This window comes from Sorex araneus, chromosome 2, assembly GCF_027595985.1.
Source record: "Sorex araneus isolate mSorAra2 chromosome 2, mSorAra2.pri, whole genome shotgun sequence".
Classification (NCBI taxonomy): domain Eukaryota; kingdom Metazoa; phylum Chordata; class Mammalia; order Eulipotyphla; family Soricidae; genus Sorex; species Sorex araneus.
The window spans coordinates 346,750,721-346,768,740 of NC_073303.1; the positions used below are offsets into that span (position 1 = coordinate 346,750,721).

An 18,020-nucleotide genomic window follows, 5' to 3' on the forward strand; every position below is an offset into this window, starting at 1 on the left:
GCTCCAGCCCCTTGTTAGACGTTTCTCAATGGAACCTATCTCCTCTCTCAATGATGAGAACTCGATAGTCTTTTTGCTTGGTTCTTGTCTTTTGTGATTAGGGTATAAATAAAAACAGATTGTGAGTTTTTCTAATTTGTAGGAAGGATTCTTGTAATATAATACAGGATATTTAACATGGTATGGCATACAAAGACCAGAAATAGAAGAGCTGAAAAGCCCAGAAAATGTTGAAGGTAATAAAACAGCTAGTATGGAGCCAGGAAATGACTCAGTGGCTAAAAGCACCTAGTGTGCAAGCATGAGGTTGTGAGTTTGAGCCCTAGAACCCTAAACATACCCTGAACATGGTCACATACCCTGAACATAGCCTAATAGCTCTGTCTGAGACCCTTTGTGTTGTAACAGGGTATGTGATTTCTGGTCATAGTCAGTATCTGTGAGCACAGCAACTAAGCATGAGAGCACTTCAACTAGGCATGTGTGACCCTGGCCAGGAGAAGAGCCAGGAACAAAGGGAAAGGGGAAGTAGCTGGTGTAGAGACCATGGAATGTCAGAAAGAAAAGACAGCTTAGAGAGGTAAATAGCAGAAACTGCCTCTGCCGTCCACTGTCACTCATTTCTCTTAGCTACCCGATAAAGAATGGGCACAGTGCTGTGGATACAACTAGAGAGTGGGCTGTGAAGGCTCTATCAAAGGAAGCTTGTGGTTTCCCTGATATGGGCAAGGGAGAATATGAATGTCCGGCTCTGTCCACTCTGATACCCAGGTTCCAAAGGCCATGCTACAGAGGAGGGTTTCTGATACTATCAATAAGGACAGTTTCTAGACCACTGGCAGAAAGGATTTTAGGATAAAAGATCATATTAAAATTTCAGTAATAATCTTTTAAAAGAATTGCCTCTAGCCAGCTAAGAGAGAGGAAGAGGGAGGCTTTGGGAATACCCCCAAAAGGGACTCAGTAGCAAGAGGCAATAAGGATAAATCATTCTTCATATTTGCTGTGCAACAGAAGCTTGTCCATTCTCAGGAATAGTCCAAGGAGGGGCAAGGCGCTTCTTATAGGCCCAAGTAGGTCTGAAGAGGCGGTTAGAGTCCCAGGGTCTATGGCGTCTGGAGGGCAACAAGACCTGCCAGGGAAGGGGCGGAATCTAGGGATGAGATAAGGGCTTTCTATCTTAGGGTCTGACTGGAATCTTCCATTAAATGTGCAGCACTGTCTTTTCTGGCCATTTCTGGCATGTATTAGTCTTTACATTTGCACACAAATTTCTGACCTAGACACACTTAACATGAACCCTGCAAAAAATGAAAGTGGCTGATAACTTAGGTTGTGATGTGTGGAACGAAGTAAAGGCTGTGGTGTGAGCATCAAGGCCCAGGTGTCATCAGCATGGTGGGAATTACAGGGGCATTTGAGGCAGTTCACCCTAAGGTCAGGGCAGCCTCTTCAGAAGTTTTAGGTTTAAGGTGGGTCAGGAATTTTGAGTAATGAAGGCTTCACTGTGTTCCAAAAGGAAGCCTCTGAAGGTTAAGTTTCTAATTAAATACAGACGAGACTCTGGCATTGGCGGTGGTGAGTGATTCGATGGGGAAATTTTATTGTTATTGTTAGCTTAGTGAAAGAGTCACAGTGACATCCCCTTGTTCATCAATTTGCTTGAGCGGGCGCCAGTAATGTCTCCATTCGTCCCTGTGGCGTGCTAGTGTAGCCTGATGGCGTATTGGGGGCTCTTTCAGAGTCAGGGGAATGAGGACCATTGCTGTTACTGTTTTTGGCATATCGATTACGCCACGGGTAGCTTGCCAGGCTCTTCCAAGCTACCCATGGAAAACCCGTGGCGATAGGAAAACCCTTGGAAATCATCCAAATTCAGAGACTCTGTCCTAAAGGCTCTTTCACCCAGCCCTTCAGCTGGGAAACATTTCCACACAGCAAGGATGCTAACTCACCGTCAACTTTCACACTCCATGTCATGTGGAAGCCATTGGTCATAAGGTAAAAATTCTTCACATCTTCTGGCAGGAGGCAGCTATTTTTCTAGAATCATAAAGCAGCTGAGTGTTACTCAGGGCTGGGAATGGGGCCTTTGGGCTCAGCCTCCAAGCAACCAGAAGCACTGTATACCATCTTTCAGATCTCCCAAATGGGAAGGCTGACAATTATCTGTACAACTGTGGAATAAAACTGGACAGAGAGGAGATGCATTTTCAGGGATTTTTTTTTTGAGTCAATCATAAAAGAAAACAATTCTCTTCTTTTGACTTACGTCCTATGGTTTCAGCTTTCTAACCCAAGATATTACTCCATGAACAGACCTGGCCATAAAGACCTTTTGTCATAGGGTCAAAACTATGACAAAGATAGTTTAGAAATGATCACTCTGGGTAAGAATTGCGTGCTGAAAGTAGGTAAAGGAACAAACATGATAACCTCTCAATATTTGTACTGCAAACCATAATGCCCAAAAGGAAAGAGAAAGAAAAGAGAAAGAAAAAAGGAAAGTGCCTGCCCTGGAGACAGGCTGGGGTGGTGGGGGATTAGGCAGGAGGGAAACTGGGGACACTGGTGATGGGAAACGTACACTGGTGAAGGAATGGATATTGGAACACTGTATGACTGAAACCTAACTGTGAACAGTTTTGTGACTGTGTATCTCAAGGTGATTCAATTAAAAAAAAAAAAAAAAGACCAGGGTCAAATGGCCACTTAACAAAACTCAAATCGTGAATTTTTTTTTTTGTTTTTGTTTCTGGCCACACCAGCAGCATTCAGAGTTTACTCCTGGCTCTGCACTAAGGGATCACTTCTGGTGGGCTTGAGGAACCATATGTGATGCCAGGTATCAAACCAGAACTGGCCACGTGCAAGGCACATGCCCTATTCTGTTGTATTATAGCTCTGGCCCCCCATACCATAAATTTCTATTTTGGGGTGGAAGGTTCTTTAGTGGGGGGTGGGGCTGGTGTTTAGGCTATACTTGTCAGTGTTCAGGGCTTACTCCCAAGGTGCTAGAGAACCATATGCAGTGCCGGAATCAAATGAGGGCTGGCTGTATGCAAGGCTAGCTTAGCCTTAACCCTTGTACTATCTCTCCAGCTTCCTCATACCAGGAATTTCTCACTCCTAGCTTGCATTTTCTCTCACCAAGAGTGGCTCCAACCTCAGAAATAAAGATCAAGTTAAAAAACATGCACTTTCTTATTCAGCCAGTGTATTAAGTCTTTGTCGTATGTCAGCCAAACACTTTGTAATTTCATGTATGATAATACATCAACGTTAATTTTAATAATTGACTCCCTTTCCCTATACTCTTAATCAAACATCTTTGCTTCACGATTTATTTACTTCTGAAATTCTCATTTGTATTCTACTTCTGAGTAGACAACAAACTAGGGACACTTGTGCAGAGGTCAGGACTGACTTCTTTTTTCCTGCAAAAGCAAATCCCTGCTCCTGCCTAAAACCATGGCTTCCTGGTAACTTGGGTGGCAGGGTCAAGTCCCCATGTTGCATGAATGACATGAATCTCAGGGGCAGCTTGGTGGCTACTGTTCAAATAAAATAGGCTAAAAGAGACAAAGTCATTATGTAATACAACAGAAGGATATAACACCTAAATTTTTATGCACCCAAAATACAAGCACTAGAATATATAAAACGAATACTAACAAATTTAAACAAAGAAACACACAGTGATGTGATAATAGTAAAGGATTCAATATCCTTTCCGAATGGACAGATCATTTGGAGAGTTGCTGAGGAAATACTGGATTTGCACAGCATGTACAAAGCATTCCATCTTGGTCTAGAAAGGTAGCATGTGAGTAAGGTACTATGTGGATAGGGTGCTGGTCTTGCAAATGGCTGACCAGAGTCCATCCTGGACACCACGTATGTCCCCTGAGCCCTGTGAGGAGTGATCCTTGAGCACAGAACCAGGCATTGCTGAATGTGAACCAAAAATAAATAAATAGATCACCCCAGGACTGTCAAGAGTTGATCTCAAGACCTCTGGCTCTGCTGTGCAGATTATTCTGATTTGAGGACAATGGGGTATCGGGCAGGTAGAAGAGGAAAGCCACCGTTCTCCTAACTGAAGAGAAAGTGCTTGCTTTCCTTCAAAAGTGTGCGGCCCCCACCCCATTCATTATATAAACCCAAACATATGGGATATAGCAAATGCAATTCAAGTCGGAAGCTCTTATCCATAACATCTATATCAAGAAATAAGAAATACCTCAATTGGGGCCTGAGCGATAGCACAGCGGGTAGGGCATTTGCCTTGCACACTGCCGACCCGGGTTTGATCCCCGGCATCCCATATGGTCCCCCAAGCACTGCCAGGAGCAATTCCTGAGTGCAGAGCCAGGAGTAACCCTTGAGCATCGCTGGGTGTGACCCAAAAAGCAAAAAAAAAAAAAAAAAAAAAAAAACCTCAATTAACCTAATTTTACAACTCAAGAAAATATAAAATGAATAAAATCAAGAAGGAAAATAAAGACCAGAATCAAGATAAATGAAAGAGACAAAGAGAAAATGAAAAGGCCAATAAAACTGAGGCCCTTTTTCTTTGGAAAAGATGAACAAAATAGATCTTTAGCTAGATTCACCAAAAAAGGGGAGAGGATCTATAAAATCGATACTCCAGATATACAAGGAATTTTAAGTATTATGATCATAAGTTAACAAACTGCACAACTGAGAAGAAATGGGTAAATCCCTAAAAATCTCTTAAAACAATGTGAAAAAATAGAATTTGAACAGACCAATCCAATTACTACCACAGAGATTGAATCACACTGATCAAATAAAAAACACCCAACAAATAAAACTCTAGATCAGACACTACTTGTGTATTCTATCAAATATTAAAAGAATTAACTCCAACCCTTTCAGCACTTCCAAAAAAAGACAAATGAAAAAGACAATACTTCCAAAAATATTGTATCAGGTCAGCATTATCCTGATACCAAAAATAGTCATGATGCCACAAGAAAATAATACTATGGGCCAATATTCCTGATGACTAAGATACCCTCCCCCCAAAGTTCCAAATCCAATAATGTATTAGAAGATTATACAATTATCAAGTGGAGTTAATTCCAGGATGCATGGATGGTCTAGCATTTGTAAATCAATTATCATACTTTATTAACAATATGAAAAATAAAAATCAAATCTGCATCTCATAGAGGAGGAAAAGGCATTGACAAAATTCAACCACCATTTATAATAAAATCTCTCCACAAAGTATGTACAAAGGGAACGTGCTTTAAATGAACATGTGACAAGTTCACAAGTTATATTACAATCAATGCTTTGAAGCTGAAAGCTTTAAATGTAAGATCAGGAACAAGATAAGCATGATCACTTTCACCACATCAATCCAACGTATTACTGAAAGTCTTAGAGCAACTATATAAGAAAAATAAATTAGAAACTATCAGATTTTTTTAATTAAAAAAATTTTATTTTTGGGCCACACCTGGCAGTGTTTAGGAGCTACTCTGTGAGGCTGTTCCCAGCAGTGCTTAGGGGACCATGTGGTATTGGGGGACCGAGATTTGCCACATGCAAGACAGGCATCTTAACTCTTGTACTATCTCTGGCTCAGAAGGAGAAATTTCTTTAAAATCCCATTTGTCATTAGATCAGGAAGAATAAAATACCCAGGAATAAATCTGACCAAGCTATTCAAGACACAAATGATATTCTGAATGTGTAGATAAGAAGAATCCATTTAAAACATTTACTCAATACAATTCCTATCAAGGCAGTTTTTTCAAAGAATGACATAAGGAAATCTATATGGTTATTCACAAAGACCCCAAATAACCAAAACAAGATCAAGGACAAAAAAAGCTAGAGGACTCATCCTTCACAATTTCAATCTATAATAATCAAAAGAAAATGGCATTAAGGTAAAACAAGGCACACAGATTAACGAAACGAGAAAGCCCAGAGAAAAGCCACACACATGATTAATATATAACAAAGGAGCTACATAGCAGCATTGCAGAGAGGAAAGTCTCTTTACAAGCAGTTGGGAAAGTTGGGCCCCTATCTTTCTACACAAAATCAACTCAAAACCAAAGTCTTAAATGCAAGACATAGAAACTAAAAATATCCCAGAAAAAAAAATAGACAGTGTGCTGTTAGTATCCTGGGGCTAGTTTCTAATGAACTATCCACTACTGCACTCTCTCTCTGTGCCCTTGAACATTGCTTATTAATAAGTTTGCTTTAGGTCACAGCATCAGTCAGTTTCAGACACCCAATATGTAGAAAAGAGGGTAGCGGGGCACTCTGAGTTTATTTTCAAAGTTGGCCTCTAGCTGAGTGACCTTGAATACATCTCTTAACTCTGAATTCCAGTTCAAGAATAATCTCTCATTGAGTCTGTCTATAAAAAACTGAAAGCAGGAGAGAGTGTGCATAGTAAGCTTAGGTACTTAGGATTTTAGGGCATGGCATTATTAAGGACTATAGGTGAGAAGCAACTTTCAAGTTTGCAGGGATTTTTAAGCAATGGTTTAAGATGATTAAAAGGAAAAGTTATTTTAATAAAACAGGTTTAATGTTTTGTGTTATAAAAACTTAAACATGCATCGTGGTTTTGTTTTCTTTTTTGCTGTTGTTCTTTTTGCTTTGTTTTGCAATGTTGGGGATTGAACCCAGATGCTCACACATGTAAGGCAAGCACTCTACACTGAGTTACATCCCTGGCTTTAAACTACGCATTCTAATAACCAGGTTTTGCTTTTTCTCTCTTTACCATCTAGTTCCCAGTCTCACCTTTGCATGACAACCTGAGGAATCTCTTGATTCTTTGGGCTGTAGAATTATTATCTTACTAAGTTATTTGGAATTAGATTTTCCCAAGGCCTCCTATATGGAAAAACCTATTATATGTTTTTACAGAGGAAAATAGTGCATGCAGAATGTCTTTATCCCACCCCCAGGTCAGGAGGACTATAAAAATCTGTGTTTTAATAAAATTACTGCCTCATCTACCATGCTGCAAGATTTGCATGTACTGGGATTTTTGGTTCCTAGTGCCACCTAGCGGTAAAACAAAAAAAAAACTACTGTTCACAGTCAGGATTCTAAAGTCCCAGTTAAGGGCTAGAGTTCGCAGCTTAGCTTAAAGATAGGCTACAAAATTTCAGTCCTAGTGATGATAATGTTTATTATGATACATATTTCAACCAAGATAGACCTTCTGGAATAATTTTGTACATTGTTTGTACATAATTTGGACATTATTCAAAGTTCATGAAATCAGGGGAAAAAAATCGAAAGCATACATTTAATGCTTTCCAAACACTAATAGAAACATACAAAGTACCACATAAACTAAGTTTATTATTTTTTTAAAAAAAAGTCTAAGAGCAAATGTACAGCAGGGAGGGCACTTGTCTTGCATGCAGTTGATTCCGGTTCAATCCCTGGCATCCCATACAACAAATTTGATGGGGAACTTGCATAAAAAATCCACCAAGCTCCATGAGCAAAAACATTAACACAGAAGGCTTACCCAGTACCTACTGGCTCATTCTCAGACAATGACTTTATCGCACAATGACCACAATGACCATTGTAAGATAAAGCCATCAATCATCACAAGTTGACTTACTGATCTATTTTTTTGTTAATTCTATGTCATTTTGTTGTAGCAAACAATACAAAGCAAAATTTTTATGTGCCTGCTAAGTGGGCAGGCTCGGGGAGCTGTGGGAAGGACATTGTACGCCTGAAAAAGCTGTATTATAAATAACTTTGTAAACCATAGTATTATAATAACAAATTTTTCAAATGAAAATCAGGAAAGGTACCATATATTTTTCCAAATCCTTTCTATATCAGTCTCCTTTTAAAAGGGCATAATGAAAAAATATATAAGCATTGGTCTGTCTAGGGTACCAAAATATCTTGATGAAACTGTGCATGGCAGACACTAGTCAAGACAAGTTTTGGTACAGCAATACTAACTAAGCAATGCTTAATAGTCACCAGGATTTTACAGTTGGGGGACATTAGTCCAAGGAGCCTTTGCACCTAAATCTCTTTGCTTTACAAATAGTGGTTGTGGTAATCTCAATCTCAGAACTGGAATTAGAGACAGTTTATGTGAACACTTGGGTAACCTTGGAAACACTTGATCATTATCACTCATTTATATATTAATAAAGAAATAAATACTATACCAAGCACCAGAAATAGTCACCTCAGTCCACCTCCAGACATACTCATCTCATTTGTTAAGGCTAATTTTACTTAATATCACATTTCCTCAAGTCACTTTCCCAATTTATAAGGAAAAAAAAAGTAACAGCTGTAAAGCCAGAGAGACAGTATAGTAGATAATACAGAGTAGTACAGTGGGTAGGGTGCTTGCCCTGCACATAGCTGACCCTGTCCAGTTCCGGAATCCCGTATGATGCCCTGAGTACCACCAGGAATAATTCCTGAGCACAGAGCCAGGAGTGACCGGCCCCTAAGCATTGCTAGGTGTGCTCACCCCTCTCCCCCACCCCAAAAGATAAGTAATAGGTACAGATGTGAGAGTTATAGGGGAATATATAAGAAGGGACAGTCAAATGTAGAGGAAAAAAATCAGAGGTGATATTATAGAATCTGAGAGAGAAGAGAGCTAGCTAGATAAGGGAGTGGTTAAAAGGAAGAAATCAAGACAAGTGGCATGAAGAGAATTTACTAACAATGAAAACTCCCCTGTGACTTTGTTAGAGTGCTGCCTATAAAAAGGCACTGGAGAAAGGGCTGTGAAAGAATCACATGTGAGGATGAATGAAGGGGGTATTAATTTGGTCCATGTGTTAACAGACCATGGGCCACTGGACACCTCTTTTTTGCCACCTGTTCTGTGCCTTTTGTTTAAGTGAAACCAGTCGTGTCCAAGCATTCCATACTGGCCCTAATCACTTTCAGTACTGTAATAGCAAAGATGAGAAAGAAACTATGAAAGTCACAGTACTTGAATTATTTACTATAATATTGGGCTGTGGGAGGGTTTGGCCACGCTCGGCTGTGCTCAGGGATCACTCTTGGCAGTGCTCAGAGGACCACGAGCTGTCACAGGAAATGAACCAGAGTCAGCTGCATGCAAAGCAAGCGCCTTACCCTTACACTATCGCTCTAACCCCTAAGTGATTCTTTAAAGAAACCATCTGCAGATCCTTGATTTTACTTATTTTTAACATGCTGGCTAGAGAGACAAAGCTGAAAGTTTCCACCTTTGTTTTGGACTTCAGAAGATAGGGGGGACCTCCAGGAGGCGCCACTGTGAGGGTGGAAGTAAAAGACTTGAAGAAGGCGCCCTGGAGACACGCTGGTGCTGCTGACCTTGTCTGCCAGAGATGCTTTCAGCAACCCCCCAGCAGTGACTTGTGAGGTCCAGAACCCACTCTTTAGACTGTAGAAAAAGTGAAGCTAAATGAGTTAGAATATTCTGCCAAATTATTTGGTCTCCACGGGCCATAGATTCGCCATCAGTAAATTGGATTTTTGTCTAGGGATCGGAGAGTCTAACCAATCAAGAATTGTATAGCCTTCGGCAACTACAAAATGTCACTGAAATGCTTTATAATAATAGAACTCTCCTGACACCAGGGTGCTGTAAGAATTAAGAGCAGATGCTTTCCCAGTGCCGGAAAGATGAAGAGCTCGGAGCAGACATTAGGTCTCACTAACTACCACTATTACAAAGGCAGGTAGCAAGCACAGTGAACATGAATCAGAAAGCTGCACTAAACTAGGCAGATTTAAAATGCCTTTTAGAGAATAGAAAAAAAAAAGGATAAAACATCAAAATGAGATGAGGTCATTTACTTTTTCCTCTAACCTTACGACACCACAGCAGGTACCAGCCATGCAGGTTTTAGTTTTCAGTCTTCTCAGTCCTGCATTCGCATCAAAGTGTCATGAAATATGGGACCTGGATGGGCCTTTCAATGACACTGATTTCCAGCCAGTTACTTCACAGATGAGCTAAGTAAGAGCAGTTATATTACTTACTTAGACAAGGGCCTAAAACTGGCCTAAGACATCGACTTCAGGCTGTTTTCCTTGAAGCCTTATAGCAGTGAGCTTCCCAGCGGCCTGCCCTGGCGGATAGTGGGCCTCGACACGGAGGGTCTATATTATCTGGCTATTTGTGCAACTGGCTAGCACAGTGGTTGTACCCTTACTGGGTCTGCCCAAGGAGAGAGGGATCAGGCTAATCCTGGAGAGAAGTGGGGCCTCTCAGTCTGTGGACCCTCCTGCTTCTCTGTTACAGACACTTCTGTAGCAGACACAGGCCTTGAGCTGTCAAGTCTGCTCCTGTGGAAACCTGCTTTTCAGTAACCCTCTGGTTGAGGAAGAGCGGTGGAAGATTTTCAGACCAGCTCAAAGTGTTTTTCCTCCTCTGCTTAAATGACAAAAGTAGGCCTTCAAAACAGCAGAAACTATTACCTCTATTTTGACTTTTAAATTATACCAAAATTTATGTAAAACCTATTAATTGGTGGTGGTGCTTAATGAGTCTTTGTAATTCTCTCTAGCCACAGAAAAATGTGCAGTGTTAGTAAATTTGTTATTTCAAGGAGAATGCACTACTCCTCATCCATGGTCTTGAGGTGTTCCCAAAACAATTCATACCTTCTACCCATCCACACAACTAAAATTATATATCGGTAGTTATGTTTTTAAATTTACAATTTAAAAAATGTGTGCTGAAAGTAGACTGAGGACCAAACAATATAAAATGAATCACAATAAGAAATACTTATGAAGTTGTTCATGATTGAATTTGAATCATGTAATGTTCCCACCCTTCACTGGTGTACACTTCCCAACCGCAATGTCGTCTTTCTCTCCCCTTGGACATTACTGTTTGCAATAGATACTGAAAGGTTATCAGTATATCCCTTTACCACTTTCAACACTCAGTTCTTGTCCAAAGTGATCATTTCCAACTATTATTGTCAAACTGGTCCTTCTTATATCCTAACTGCAATAGTGGTTATTTTAAAATGGAATGATAATTTTTTCTTCCGTTTTATTTTTTGATATATCTTCCAAGTTTTCTACAGTGACTATGTTGTTTCATGAGAAAAAGTATTATGTAAAAACTAAGTCTTGTCGAGGGCCAGGAGCATTGCTCCACTGTCTGGAAGCCTGCCTCATGTGCTGAGGAAGAAGGCACTTGGGATGGAGAAGGGATCACTAAATCAATGATAATTGGAGGGATTGCACGGGATGGGAAATGTGTGCTGAAAGTAGACTAAGGACCAAACATGATGGCCTCTCAGTATCTGTATTGCAAACCAGGATGCCCCAAAGTAGAGGGTAAGAAGGAAGGTGCTTACCACAGAGGCAGGGCTGGGATGGAGTGGGGGTGGTAGAGGGATACTGGGGACACTGGAGGTGGAAATGCGCACTGGTGGAGGGATGGGTGTTTGATCATTGTATGACTGAAACTCAATCATGAAAGCTTTGTGACTGTCTCACAGTGATTGAAATAAAAACAAAAAACAAACTAAGTCTTGAGCTAGGGATATAGTACAGGTGTGATAGCATAAGTTGAGCATGTGTGAGGTCCAAAGTTCAGATGTAACCAAATGGGGTGACCCTAGAGACCCTGAGTGTAGCTGGGGTTTGTCCCTATTCACACAAGGGCCTCGAAAGACAGCATGTGGCTGACTCCCATTTGATCCCAGGAACCACATGGTTCCCTGGGTATCACTATGTGCATCACCTGAAGGGTCCTGAGCACTGCTGAGTGTAGCCCAGGAAACTCCTGAGTTCCACAGTGGTGGGTGGGGTGATCCCCAGCACCATAAGACTAGAGGAGCATCACTTACTTGGATAATACTCGAACCATTGGCCTGGCTGGCCAAGAATCACCAGGAGTGGCCCCCAGAACCTGAGCATTGCTTGGGAGTCCTTCAAATAAACGAAAATCTTTTAAAAAGCCAAAATCTTGCTCTAAACTCTAAATCATGGTCTAAACTCCTGATACTACTTGTACTTTATTTATTTATTTTTCATTCATTCATTTATTTATTATTTCTGGGTCACACCCAGCGATGCTCAGGGGTTGGTTACTCCTGGCTCTGCACTCAGGAATCACTCCTGGCAGTGCTCAGGGGACCATATGGGATGCTGGGAATCAAACCTGGGTCGTCTGCATACAAGGCAAACGCTCTACCCACTGTGCTGTCACTCCAGCCCCAGATACTATTTGTACTTTAGATATGGCATACATATATGTATATACACACACATATGTATATACATGTAATATGAATATATGTACTCTCACACCCCCACATATTTATAAAGGAAGTTTGTTTTTGGACCACACCCCCAACTTGGGGGACCATATGGGATCCTGCAGGCCAAACCCAGGTTGCCACATGCAAGGCAAATACCCTACCCACTGTACTATCCTTCTGGCCCCAAGTTAACAGCATATATTATTGCAATGATATCTCAGATACTTCATGGAATCAGTGGAAAATTCCAAATAATTTATCTTCTTATTCTAGGTGCTTTCACAAAGTTTCCCAGCAGCAGAATATATTCAAAGAAAATGTTTTGTTGATGAACAGTTAAAAAAAATTTATTTTTTTTTTCATGCTTGTCCCTTCAGATCCTGAATGGTAACTAATCGAGCACTAAATTGCATTCTTCTATATGTCAATCTAAGCTAGGGGGCACACAATAAGTTCGAATCGTTCAGGTGGCAGGTAAGATCCCAGTGAGACCCAACACAGTCTGTAGCCCTCAGAAGCAGCCCCGGAAGGTATGCTCTATAGGATACTCGTTTACAAACAGCAGGTCCCTCAGCAACTCCCCCCCCAACCCTCGAGAAGTCTACCTTTCAAAAGCACTCTCCACTGGAAACACTGCTCTAGACTAGAACAGCTGCTTTTGGGGCTTTTTTCCCTCCCAGCCACCTATAGGGCTTATTCTTGGCTGTGCTTAGGAATCACTCCTGGTGGGGTTTGGGGGACCATATGGGGTGCAAGGGATTAAACCCAGGTTGACAGTGTGCCAGGCAAGTGCCCTGTTTGCTGTACTATCTCTCTGGTCCAGATCAGACAGATCACAGCTTCTTAAACTTTCCACTTGTGATCCCTCCTTACCTTTTACATGACTGTGTGTAGGCTGGTATATAAAACACATGAACAAATCAAACATGTACAAACAGAAAATTATAAATTTATTTTAAAACATTTTTTTTTCCAAAACGGGGAGAAATTAAAAAGTCACCATGAAGAGTTCTGGGGAGTAGCTGGTATAAGATAGAAGGTATTGTCTTCTATAATTTAGGTATTATCAATTCATTAAAAAAAATGACATACCATGACATAGCCTCAATGAGGTCCCATCACAGGAAAGGCATTTTTGTGCCATCACCTCTCATCCAACCAGTGGGGGAAACCCCAGGGTCCCCCTCTGGCCCCACACAGTTCTCTGTAATGGCAGACATTATTTCACAGTTATCCTTTAAGGATCACTGAAATGAAGGCATAGCTGAATGAGCACAGGAGAATACTAGGGTATTGGTAAGATAGGAGCCAGGAGAAAAACACAACTCCAAGTTCCTGAGATTCCAGAGAAGCTACTGCTAGTTCTGCCCAGGGAAGGAGTCTAGCAGGCAAGCACTGAACATTCACATAACAGACCCGTGGGTTACCTGGCTGACCTGTGTAAGACGACCAGAGTAACCCTCCTTTAGAAGGGGGCAGTCTAAAAAGCAGAAAGAGGGCAACACAGGGCTCAATTTCAGGCCCTGCCACTTAGTAACTATGTGGCTCAAGGCAAATTCTTGAACTGCTTTGAGCCTCAGGTTCCTCACCAACAACAAAGATACATAAGAGTAATTTCTTCTCCTGGTCAAATTCATTTGCTATCAGTCAGTCATGGTGATTTTTTTTGTTTGTTTGTTTTTGGGTCACACCCGGCGATTCACAGGGGTTACTCCTGGCTCTGCACTTAGGAATTACTCCTGGCGGTGCTCAGGGGACCATATGGGATGCTGGGATTTGAACCTGGGTCGGCCGCGTTCAAGGCAAACGCCCCACCCGCTGTGCTATCACTCCAGCCCCAGTCATGGTGATTTTTCCTAAAGAGCAATCTATTCCCTATTTGTTCCCAAGAGAAAAAAGAAACTACTGATGATTTAAGGAGTCCTGCATGTGCTGGTCCTCGTCACCCTCGGCCCCATGCTTCCCTGTGCTCCAGCTACATGGAGACTGCAATCCTTCCCATCACACGACTTTCCATAGTCTTTTCTTCCAAGATCTGTCTAACAGGTTCTCTTACTTCTCTAGGAAAGATTATTTCCAAACTCCAGACCAGGTCAGACCCCTTGACAATGCTTCCTTTATTCTCTGTCATGGTACTTAGTCTGCTCTGCAATTAGACTTGCCCTGAGTTTTAGTTGTTTTAGTTAGTAAGATCCAATAAAAAAGGAATTGCTTCTTTTTTTGGACTTCTACTTGGACCTCAACACCAAACAAAATGCTTGGCTATTTTAGAAGCTTAAACTTTTACTGAGTTATGAATGAAAGATTCAGAAAAGATCTGGGAGGCACTAGTGATCTGATCAGAACTTCTCTGCAACACTTAAAACATATTGTGACCAGTCCATATATAAATATTTAACTTTTCCTTTCTTAAATTCTCTATTTTATTGTAGAGAGCTTCAAATGTTCCATTGCCTCCCTATGAAAGTAGGGCTCAGAGGAAATATTTCTTGCCAGGGAAATGGTACAGAATGTAAGTGTTTAATGAGCTGATCAGAAACGGGTGAAGTCAAACTTGAAGGCAACTGGGGCCAGAGTTAAGGAGATCTTCTCTTTAAAAGGGTATTTAAGTTGACTTCTCAATGCAGAGAGATGAACATCTGACCAGGCAATACTTACTTGTTCCCATGAAGAAATCATATGACGTTCGGCTGGTGGTTTATCTGTTATGGTCACCTCTGTCACACCTGGGGAAGATTCTGGAGAAGAGAGAGTCAATTGGACCAGTATAGCTCATTGTTGATTAATTCTCTAGGAATATCACATTCCTTTGATTATCATTTATTACCCCTGTGATAAAAGCAGGAGAAAAAAAATGGGTGAGTAGCCTAGAACCTAGGGCCCCAAACCTAGGACCATGCAGTCTACCTAACAGAAAAGACATTCCTTCTATTTGGCCATCAGGTATACCAGAAATATCCTATATTTATTCGTTGCCCAGTCATTAAGATTACACACAAAGATCAGAGATTTTAGATTCAGTGATTTTATGCTGAACATCTTAAATATCTACACAAAAGGGAAAGGAGTAAGAATGGTACTTGCAGTCTTACATTCTATGAGGACTGGGAGGTCCAAGTCCCAGAACCTAGGTTAACCTGAAAACTGGATTCCATCTGAAAACACACTGAGAAAAAAGTGTATTTCAAAATATTTGAAACAAAAAAAGTCTCCCAATCATCTTTTTTCTGTTTTCCCATCACTATGGGATAAGGCTAGAGTGCATGCTGTGTGAGGGAGAGCCAGCTTTGATCCCCGGCACCACGAGTGACCCCCAAGCACTGGCTCGAGAATTACCTCTGAATGCTGCTGGATGTGTCCCCCCCCCAAAAAAAAAAAACTAAAAAAGAGAAGTCACTTGAGTGGAAATACAATAGATTATAAGAGCCCCTTCCATCCCCTCCACTTACGTGTAGCCACCCTGCCCCAAGACCCTAAGTAGTAGTACATATTTTCCGGCCTCTGTGACAAATGACGAGCATCTGTGAGTTGCCTGGCTGGGAGAAACAAGCATAGACAAGTTTCAAACAAAATAATGAATGAAGACCTCTAACTTGGGCCTTCCAACCCAGCAGTCTTCATTCATTAACTGTGAGACATGCTACGAATGGAAACTCTACCCTTTCTTGTTTACTGAATGATGAAGTCTCTTTTTCTACCTCTTTGAGTCTGTGGTTGGTCTGTGACTGCTCCGACCAATGGTAAGAAGACTTGTGCCAGTCATGAATTTGAAATTTCCCTTTTTCTCTCTCAGGTACCTGAGTCATCACAAACTAAATCCAAATCTTCTGGAGAACCAAACTTAGAGGGAGGACCAACTCTCCCTTAAATCTCAAAAATGATCTCACTCAGGAACTGACAGTAATAGAACAATAAAAACACCTTGCCTTGGACTCCAAAACTAAGATTACTACACAGTGTGGGGAGCGATGGCACTGGAGTTATATTGGAAGTGATAAAAGACCACAGTGTAGAGGGCCAGGCACTCTGATGGTGGTGAAAGTCCTAATGTACATCAAAAACATAAATGTTAACACTACTGTAACCAAGTTAAAAGAAAATGAACAAAAGACATGTATTTTCCCTTCCTGAATGACTATTCAAAGGCAATAAAACAATTCCTCATTCATGAGCGCATCTTACATTAAGTAACTGTGCCATATAAGAAATAGTTTCAAGTAACTGAATTGCAAATTTAGGCCTGCCCTTAACCTGATCGATCAGCTGTAACTGGTCATCACTAGTTTCAGAAATTCTTCTGGAAATTATATCATTTGATAAAGGAATTTTATGAATTTCACCCCCATACTAGGGATTCCCCCAAGAAGTATTAATTCTAACATTTTAAAAGCAGCAGGGATTATGACAGCTCATCAGCTCCTGAAGTGCTGGGAGACCGTACAGTGCCAGGGTTCAAACATGGGCCTTCCACAAGATACTCTAACCCCTGACCTCTCCACCCTTTGTAGCAGCAAATGTTTAAAACTTCAAACATTATAATCTAATCCAAACATATACTAACTTGATGCATGCTGGGGAATGGTGCAAGGGAAATACTGTCTTTACTTTCTAAAATTATACAACTATGTATATTTCTTTAAGTGCAAGAAACTGTGTGTATGGTAACACGACCTTTCACAGCACCGGTATTCCTGAGTCAAAGGGTTTGTTTCTGGCAGGACCCGAGGCAAAGGCATGTGTCTGAGGTGTGCACAGAAACAAGGCTGTAGTCAAGTAATGCAACATGGTTGAGCGCTGCTAGAAACACCTCAGGTTCATTATATGTCTGATTTTGAATTAATTTTTGGTTGTTGAATATTCAGAAATCTGATACTGTTGCCAAATTGTTTGCCATCTCCATATTCAGTTACATAATTCCATATGGGATTGTGACGGACAGTTTAAGAAGCTTCAATTTAAGCAATAGAACGATACCTGTCATATTCACATATCAAGCCCATTCTCAAGAGTAAAAGTTTACATAGGAACATGAAAGTCATTTTAGAATCCTGCCAATCACAATAGCTACCTTTATACCTACATCCTTTTAAAATGCGCTTTTTGTTTTATCAGATAACAGTGCCTTAATCTTTTACTCTTCATCGCACCCTGTTTTAGCCTTTTAAAATATCTTTTAAAAAAATAGGAATATATGTAGATTTTGTGCGTAAGTGTCTGTGAGTAAATGGTGCTCACAACCATTAGTCTTTTTGCTGAATTCATCCTAACTTATACTTGAATGGCAAAACAATCTTCTACTAGACTCCTCTGGAAGGGCTCATGAGTGTAGAATTACTTAATTTCTTTTATTTGATAGCTTGCTGAAGATAAAATCCTTGGTTCTTTTCATTAAATGCTCTTAAAATGGGGTTCTATTGTGGCCTTGTTTTGAACTTTGGTTTTGAAGGTCTGATCTTAGTATAATTCTTTTGATTTCATAAATTATTTGTTCTTCCACACTTCGAGAACTTGAGGCATTATCTCTGAAGATTTATCTTTATCATTTCTTCCTCCCTCTTTATTTTTTTGTATTTCAATGTCTGAGTTAAATTCCTACAGCGTATTTTATTTCTGGTCACAGAACACCAAACTTTCAAATAAAGACTAGAAACATTTCTACTATTAAACAGTCGTTATTTCACTTTTCCAATCTGCTTATACTAGTTCAGGGTCACTGGTAGTTGGTGTCTGAGCAGC

The 18,020-nt window shown here is 40.6% G+C and overlaps 1 protein-coding gene across 2 annotated transcripts in view; it reads right to left on the reverse strand.

Annotated features, from left to right (window-relative positions):
* Window positions 1-18,020, reverse strand: part of TPGS2 (tubulin polyglutamylase complex subunit 2) — a 35,098-nt gene that overhangs the window by 14,036 nt on the left and 3,042 nt on the right. The window contains exons 2-3 of one of the 2 annotated variants that reach the window (XM_004606085.3): window positions 14,943-15,022; window positions 1,956-2,043 (exon numbers count right to left, since the gene is read on the reverse strand). In XM_004606085.3, coding sequence (XP_004606142.2) covers window positions 1,956-2,043; window positions 14,943-15,022 — 168 coding nt within the window. Of the gene's footprint in view, window positions 1-1,955; window positions 2,044-14,942; window positions 15,114-18,020 lie in introns of both variants that reach the window. The other variant, XM_055129025.1, reaches the window with a different exon arrangement.